Source organism: Ipomoea nil, unplaced genomic scaffold (genome assembly GCF_001879475.1).
Source record: "Ipomoea nil cultivar Tokyo-kokei standard unplaced genomic scaffold, Asagao_1.1 scaffold1721, whole genome shotgun sequence".
In the NCBI taxonomy this organism is placed as follows: Eukaryota; Viridiplantae; Streptophyta; class Magnoliopsida; order Solanales; family Convolvulaceae; genus Ipomoea; species Ipomoea nil.
Window position 1 is genome coordinate 598,315 of NW_017618149.1, and position 9,349 is coordinate 607,663.

At 40.0% G+C, this 9,349-nt stretch overlaps 1 protein-coding gene across 1 annotated transcript; it reads right to left on the bottom strand.

Moving 5' to 3' along the window:
• Positions 1-6,569: 6,569 nt before the first annotated feature.
• Positions 6,570-8,753, bottom strand: LOC109191857. The gene is made up of 2 exons (XM_019342531.1): positions 7,560-8,753; positions 6,570-7,208 (listed from the first exon to the last, which is right to left on the bottom strand). Exons 1-2 carry the CDS (start codon positions 8,751-8,753, stop codon positions 6,570-6,572), a joined length of 1,833 nt encoding a protein of 610 aa, XP_019198076.1.
• Between the last annotated feature and the right edge of the window lie 596 nt (positions 8,754-9,349).

Sequence of the window (9,349 nt, forward strand, 5' to 3'; positions counted from 1 at the left end):
GATTCTTTTTTATTACATATTAAGTAGTTATTTATTAATAACACATTTCTTCATTTTCAGTAATATATTCTGATCTATTTTAATCAATTATTAATTATCATTTTGTTTTTTAATTAGCCTATTTTTCATGTCATTTTTATTACCAACGAATAATTCTTTTTAATATATATTAATTATATTAGATAATTATTAATATAATGTTTTTTTTTATTTCTAGTAAATTATTAATAACAGATACTTTTTTCTAATTTACATATACTATTGTTAATGTGTTTCATTTTCGGCATTGTTAATTTGGATATTTTTTTAATAAATAAAATATTATATCATAATTTGTATATTTCGATTCATTTTTAATCTCAGTCAATTATTTTTGTCATTAAACTTCCTGTAATATATTATATGCCATTTTTAATTAAGTATTAATTATCATTTCGTGTTTTCAAATATATATATATATATATATATATATATATATATATATATATATATATATATATATATATCATTTCCTTTTCCAACCATGCTATTTTTTTCTCATTCAATGATTCTTTTTTGATACATATTAATTAGTTAATTATTTATAACAGATTTTTTTAATAGTTCTAGTAAATTATTAATAACAAATATCTTTTCCAATTTACATATACAATAGTTAATCCGTTTCATTTCCTACATAGTTAAATATGGGGATCGTTTTTTTTTCTTAAATATATATTATACCATAATTTATGTATTTTGTGGCATTTTTAATCACAGTCAATTATTTTTTCAATTTACCTATACTATTGTTTGGGCTGTCTAGCCATTTTTCTTTTTCATTTGAGTTAATTTGAAATTATTTTTAATTTTTAATTTTTAATTAAGTATTAATAATCATTAAATTTTCGAATTGTGCTAATTTTCATGTCATTTATATTCTTAGTCAAATATTGTTTTAATACATATCAATTAGTTTATACTATAAATATTAATATAATTGTCGATATATATTTTGAATTTATATATTTCATGTCATTTTCAATCAAATATTAATTATTATTTTCTTTTCTAATTGGAGTAATTTTCATTCCATTTTTATTTTCAATCAATGATTCTTTTTTATTGCATATTAATTAGTTATTTATTAATAACATATTTCTTTATTTTCAGTAATATATTGTAATCCATTTTAATCAAGTATTAATTATCATTTCCTTTTCCAATTGACTTAATTTTTATGTCATTTTTATTACCAATGAATAATTCTTTTTTAATACATATTAATTAGATAATTATTAATATAATTTTTTTATTTCTAGTAAATTATTAATTATTATTTCCAATTTACATATACTATTGTTAATCCGTTTCATTTTCGACATTGTTAATTTGGAGATCTTTTTTAAAAAATATATCATAATTTGTATATTTCATGTCATTTTTAATCTCAATCAATTATTTTATACTTTCTCAAGTTACTGAAACACAAAGAACCAATAACACCTCCATTAAGGCTCGAACTTACAACCTTCCAAATGGAAATTCAACCCAGATACCATTAGACCACATAGTCTTGGTACGTATCAATTAATTTATACTATAATTATTAATATAATTGTCGATATATATTTAGAATTTATATATTTTATGCCATTTTTAATCAAATATTAATTATCGTTTTCTTTTTCAATTGGTCTAATTTGCATGCCATTTTTATTCTCAGTCAACGATTTTTTAATACATATTAATTAGTTAATTATTAATAACATATTTATATATATTTTTATTTCCAGTAATATATTCTGTGTCATTTTTAATCAAGTATTAATTATCATTTCCTTTTCAAATTGATCTACTTTTCATGCCATTTTTATTCTCAGTCAATGATTCTTTTAAATACATATTAATTAGTTAATTATTAATAACAATTTTTTTTAATATTTCTATGTTGAAGTGATTTTATGATACTAACAACTATTATTGTAAATAAGTTTCATGTGTAAATGCGATATGTAACCTTTATTCATTTTAAAGTTTTGTTGTGTAATAACTATATAGGAAACATTGCGATATTACAATTGAAAAAAAAAATACTATTATTTTATTGATTTCCAAAACATACTATCAATTAAATAAGATTTGATATTTAAAATGGGTAATTAGCTAAAATAATAAACTTTTAATACACTGTTTTAAAATAACAAATTATTACAAACATCTTAGTAAACAACAAAAGAAAATCTATATTCTCATTTATCAGTAATTCTGATTATACCAAGACTAATTAATCTATATATTAATTGTGCAAGTTAGGTGTTGCCACATCCTTTACTAACATCCATGTTAATTTGTCTAAACTCATGACTCATCTGTATAATCTTCATCACAATTAAATTAAAAAGAATATGATAGTTGTTAATCCATCCCATGTCTAAACTCATAAATACAATCTTCATCACAATAAAATAAAAAAGAATATTATGATAAACAATTGGATATGATACATCTACAATTCAATTTTCATGCATGAAATATATTCACAAAATAAAAAAAAAAATAAAGTAATTAATAAATATAATATACAAACAACTTGCTAAAGTGCTTACCTGAAATAGTTGCGAAATATTGCATTTTTTAAAAAATAAAACTACAAATAAAATATACTTTATTAAATTTATATACTACTTTTTCAATATATGCAATTGCATGTATATTAATAAGAACTAAATATGAAACTTTTAATTTTCATTTACATGATTGTATAGTAAATTCTGTATGGTACTACACAACAAAGGAATAATCCTTATTCACAGAGATTGAACAATGTTATTGATACATCAACAAACTAAGCCTAAAATTATTTAGGAAAAAAAATACAGTATTAATATGATATATATATATATATATATATATATATATATATATATATAATGGTAGTGAATATAAACACGAAAAAAAAAAAAAAAATTAATACACATATATTTACGATCCACACTCTTTTGAGTTGTCATCCCCACAATTAAAATTAGGCATGTCTAATTATGCCTAATATATTGAATGTTAATGGTCATAATAAAAATTAAATATTCACCATAATTAAATTTAGCCAATATAATAATATATTCTGCACGGTAAATGTTATTAGGCATGTCTAATTATGCCTAATATATTGAAGTCCTATAATACACGAAAATAGGAATAGTGGAATACTATTAGGATGTAAATGGAGATGAATATAAAATTACTATAATTTGATTTGATTTGAGTCTGATTATGCCTAATATATTGAAGTCCTATAATACACGGAAATAGGAATATATCTAATATAAATGGAGATGAATATAAAATTACTAATTTTTTTTTTTTTTGGAAGAACGGAGGGATGAACCCGAGATAGATCTAGTGGGTGGCGCCGCGCGGTGTCCTAGCACCAACGCTATCCTCCCAAACGACGTCCTCAACAATCTGAGGCATGGTAATATAAGCCCGACTCCCCAAATCATGATTAAGAGCATCCGCGGCCAAGCGATCCGCAACTCTATTTTGTTCCCGTCTCACATGTTTAAACTCCAAATTTGCGAACTTGCCTCTCTCTCGATCACAAAGCTGCAGAATATTGTCATTGTCTCTAGCATCAAAACCGCTCCCAGCAAGGCGGTTAATAACCCCCAAAGAATCGCTTTCGACGATGAGGTTTCTGGCGCCACTGTTAATCGCATGCCGGAGGCCGTGAAGTACCGCCCAGGCCTCTGCCACCTCCGCCGAGCACGAGCCAAGATTGCACGTGAAGCCTACGATCCAGCGCCCCGCATGGTCTCGTAAAATACCGCCGCAACCCGCCTTCCTATCCACTCCTTTGCAGCATTCATCTACGTTCATCTTCCACCATCCCTCTGTTGGCTTCTCCCACGCCGCACTCTCTCTGCCGGGTCTCCTAGACATCGCACCAGGTCCCATCTGTTTCGGAAAGCTTCTATAATCTCGTCTCGTTGGTTGATGATCACCTCCTTCCGCTGTGCCAAATTGAGACGCGTCCCTTCGAATATTCTGGTGTTACGCTACCTCCAGCACCACCACATGCTAACACCGAAAGTAGTCTGCCAGTCCTCTTCAAAACCCAGCCTATGATCAGCTCTCAAGTTTGTAGAAAACCACTCCTCCCAGCCTTTCGTACGTAGCATTTGCGTTACTCGCCATGGCATGAGCATCTCCCAAAAACCAGCCATCTCCACGCAATCTCTGAAGATATGAGCAACTGTCTCCGGGACACCTGTACAAAATGGACACATCATGTTAATAGTGAAATGTCTCTTATGCCGCTCAACGTTTGTCATAATCTTCTCTTGTTTCACCAGCCACAGCAAGTGGTTCATTTTGTTTGGAATCCTGATCTTCCAAACGAACTCCCAGTCCCTATCCACTGGAGCCAGTTCCAGTGTTTGAAGAGCAGCGTATGCCGAGGCAATCGTGAACTTTCCATTCGTGTCAAACCTCCAGCCCCAATCATCTTTTCCGTCAACATTGTCTAGCACAACAATCGCGTGGAGTTTATCCTTCCAAGTGTCATCCAGAACGCCGTCGATCAACTCCCACTTCCACCCCCTACCATTCTCCTAGTAGTCCGCCACGGGTGCGTATAGCTCCGAAAAGCTCACCGGTTTCTTCATGTGATCAAACAATTTCACCCCTCTGATCCATTCGTCCATCCAAAACTGTGTCTCCCGCCCCGTGCGCACAACCTTCGTCAGCCCTTGTTCAAGAACAGACGAAGCAGCAGTAATCCCTCTCCATAAGTTGGAGGCATGTCGGTTATCACTAGAAAGCATCGTGTTATATTTCCCAACTAGCATGTCCACCCAGAGGCTATTCTGCTCCCTACGCATGCGCCACCCTAATTTTGCCATGAACGCTATGTTGACATCGTGCAGCCTCCTAAAACCCAGTCCACCGCGGTCCATCGTCTTCATGATCGTGTCCCAGTTCACCAAGCTGGGCTTCCTTGCGTCGCTAACCCCTCCCCAAATGAACTTTCTTGTTATCGCTTCTAATTTCTGGCATACCCCTTTGGGCAGGAACACTGTCTGCATAGTATAGTTGGGGATGGCACAGAGCACCGATTTAGCAAAAGTGACCCGTCCCGCCAGCGTTAAGGTCTTGCTCCTCCATCCATCGAGCTTCGCTTCCACCCGGTTGATCAGTCCCGCAAAGGTTGCATTCGTTACCTTTCCATGGATGGACAGGACGCCTAAATATCTGTCCAAGTCTGCAGTACTCGGGATGCATAGCTTTGTTGAAATGGCCTCCTTTACACTGGCCTGCGTATTTTTTGAGAAGAAAACCTGGGATTTGCCCAGACTAATCCGTTTCCCCGACTCTGCACAAAAGTTATCCAGACATATCTTAATAACCGCCACCTGTTCCAGTGAAGTCTCGGAGAAGAGAACCATATCGTCGGCAAAGCAAAGGTGCGAGAGAGTCGGGCCCGTTGCCGAGACACGAATGCCCTTCCACGCCCCTCTTCCCACCTCCGTTGATATATTCTGGCTCAACTGTTCCATGCATAACACGAACAACGCCGGTGACATGGCATCGCCCTGACGGATCCCGCGTCCCGGCTTGAAAGTCTCCAGGCGCACCCCGTTCCAAACGATTTGCATTTTCGCAGTGCGGACACATTCCATAATGATGCGTGCCCAGTCCTCTGTAAAACCTGCATCAAGAATAGTATCATTAATAAAACTCCAAGATAGCCGGTCATACGCTTTTTCCAGGTCTATTTTAATTGCCATAAGCCCCACTCTCCCTTTCCTGGTCCGCATAGAGTGCATGACTTCTTGGTAAATAATAATATTGTCCGTGATCTGCCGTCCCGGCACAAAAGAGCTCTGAAAAGGGCCGATAATCCTCGATAGAATATACTTCAGCCGATTTGTTATCGTTTTCGTTATCACCTTGTATGATACGTTACATAAGCTAATTGGTCGGAACTGTTTAATGTTCTCGGGTATTGCAACCTTCGGGATAAGGACCAAAAGTGTGTCGTTGACCCCTTCTGGAAGCTTGCCTGTCTCAAAAGCCGTCTTCACCAGATCAAACACACAGTCCCCCACAACCTCGCAAGAGTGCTGATAGAAGGCCGCGTGGAGCCCATCCGGTCCTGGTGCTTTCATGGGGCTCATGTCAAAGACAGCACGTCGGACTTCCTCTTTAGTCACCGCCCTATTAAACATCCGCCACTCCCGCCTCCCTAATCTGGGGAACAGACCACTTGCCGCCCGTTGCATATTCCCCTCACCCTCATTTCTGAACAAGCTAACATAGAAGTCTCGCACATGTTGCTGAAGCGGCTCAACGTCAGTGATCCAGTTGCCCTCCGTATCCATCAAACTAAGCACTTTATTCCTTGATTTGTGAACCATCGTGGCGGTGTGGTACTACCGAGTGTTTCTGTCCCCTGACGCGATCCACTCCTCCATCGACCCCTGGAACCACATAAGCTCCTCTTGGTAGAGCACGTTCTCTAATTCCCCTCTCAACTTCTTCTCTAGCTGCCGAAGGCCCTTGTGGCTTGGGAAAGACTGGTGTCGTTAGATTCCCCCAATGCGAGCAAGAAGATTCTTTTTCCGACCCTCGATGCTGCCGAAGACCTCTCTGTTCCACACAGTGAGTTCGTCCCGAACCTTGGCAATATTCCGTTGCAAAGCATGGCTAGGAGCCCAGGTTTTATGAATGACCTCCTTAAACGAGTCATTGGTCAACCAAGCCGCCTGGAATCGGAACGTGTCAGGGCCTCTCGGGCCTCCTCTCCCATTAGATTGGAGCAAGATCGGCGTGTGGTCCGATGCCACTCGTGGTAAGTGTCTGACCGTTGCCTCCGGGAAACGGTGCCGCCATTCCACATTACACAGTGCCCTATCAAGTCGGGCCCCTTTCACAGGTTCCGACCCACGCATCCAGGTGAGTCGGGCCCCACTAAAGCCCATGTCCACGAGCCCTTCACTGTAAATCCAATCCGCAAAGTCCACACTGCGCTGGGGAGAGAACGCTGAGTAATTATGAGTTTCCCCTTCGCAGGTGACGGCATTAAAATCCCCTGCCGCTATCCAGGGCCCGAGGATGCTACGTTTTTGCGCATGGAGCTCCAACCAGAGCCTTCTCCGAAGATGCTGAACCGGGCTGCCGTAGACGACTGCCATAGTCCATGGTGTACCTCCATTTTCCGCGACCTGCAATAAGATAAATTGAGGGTGAGTGTATTTTACTGATATATCCAGCGGTTTATTCCAAAGCACCCAAATTCCCCCACTAAACCCCACTGCTTCCACGCGAACCCAGTCCTCATAACCAAGCTTGGTGCAGATTTTGTTTGCCTGTTCTCCAGATACTTTTGGTTCAACCAAGCCCAGCAGGCTCGGTCAGTACGTTTTGATTAATTGTTTTAGGACACGGTGGAAATCTCTTCCTCCGGCGCCCTGGCAATTCCAAATGAGCCCTATCATTAAAACCAATAAAGAGGTGAGAAACGAAGAAACAAACCGAAAACAAAGGTAAAAACACAAAGAAAGCCGCGATCAGACAGTGGAGTCTAAATCCGCCGCGTCTCCCCCCGGGTCCCCGTCTCCTTCTATATCCCCATCACCGTCAACTTCCATGCCGGTTGGCTCATCACTAAAGTGTTCCCCCATGTTTTCCAGTTGGCGCATGGGGCTCGTGTTGCATGCTGGTTCGGAAATAATTCGTTCTGTGTAAACAACCACTCCCCCCTGCGAGCCCCTAACCACCACATGCTCCTCCTCCTCAGCTGCCCTCCGCGAGATAACTCTAGACTGAACTCGAGTGTCTTGTCCGCCCACAGTCCTCGCGGCCGGGACCGTCTTCGCCACTGGTTGATTCGCTACCTGCTTCTCAGTAACTACCACGTTTGGCCTTCGCTGATTTCGTCCCTTGGTGGTCCCCTGATTCTCCCCCGATTTGTGTTTTTCCATTGCATGTGCACCTCCCTCCAATTGCTCCTCCTCTGTTTCGAACTCTGGCTCCGCGATCAGGTCATCGTGGACCTGTTCCTCCATGTTTGCAATGGGCGCGAAACGCGATCGGCCTTGCGGCGATTGACCGGCCGCATGGTTGCCGCCTCCATTGGTGGTTCGTCGGCCTTTCCTTCTATCCTCCTTCGTCACTAGCATCCATGCCCCAAACGACGCTTTATCCTCCCCCGCCTTCGCATTAGAAACTGGCGACCCTTCTGCCGCCGCAGGCTGGTTTCCCGTATTTACGTCCTCGACATTCTGCATGGTCTCTCCAGCTGGCGGTGTTTTTTTGTTTTCTGGGCAGGCTTCGTGACTATGGCCATACATGTCACAGCCGAAGCAAACCAGGTGTATCCCTTCATACGCTATGAACCGCGTCCGTTTCCTGAGTTTAAACTTTGAGATTAGCGGCTTAGTGAGATCGATTTCGACGCACATACGTGCGAATCTGCCCCGGGAAACCTGGCTTGTCGCTTGATCTACTTGAACAGGCCTCCCGATCTTCTTCCCAACCTTCTGCAAAAAAGATGCACTGTAATATTCGATAGGTAAGCAAGGAAAGCATATCCATACCAGGACCTTCTCGGTCTTGTCTCTTATTGGATCAAAGTCCGGTGAGCACTCCTTCACTATCAGATAGTGATCGAGTATCCTACAGGCCCCCCCGAATATCGCGTGATCTAGATCATCGGCAGAGCCGAAACGGACAAGGAAGTAGTCATTATCGATCGCCACCATGTCCATGCTGCCTTTCGGTCTCCACAAAGCATTCAGCTGTCTGAGCAAGAACGAATACCCCACTCATTTCCCCCAGACTTTGATAATCACCGCATTCCGCCATGGCCGTCGGAGCTCTTCCTTCTCCCTGTTCGTCAACCTGATTACCGGACATAGTGGATCATCATCCTCTTCCGCATCTTCTCCCTCGGAGAAGCCGTCATCCTCCCCCTCTTCATCGACCGGTGCAGTAGCCCCCGCAACAAGATCCCTGAAAGAGATCGGCTGCGGTTGACGTCGCGGAGCCTCCACCAGCGCCGTGTAGTCGTGGATCATGTCCATCGGCGTCTCCTGAACCATGTCCACCATCTCCAAGCCTGCGCCAGGAGTCGCATCGGCATTCTGCTTGTGTTTCTTTGTGCTGCGTGTGAGCAGATCGTGGTCCTCCGTCGACCTCTGGGAAGATAGCATCATCGCCGTCGTCTGCATATTCTCGGTGTATTTAGTTAATCTCAGTATATTCTGCACGGTAAATGTTATTAGGCATGTCTAATTATGCCTAATATATTGAAGTCCTATAATACATGAAAATAGGAATAGTGGAATACTATTAGGATGTAAAT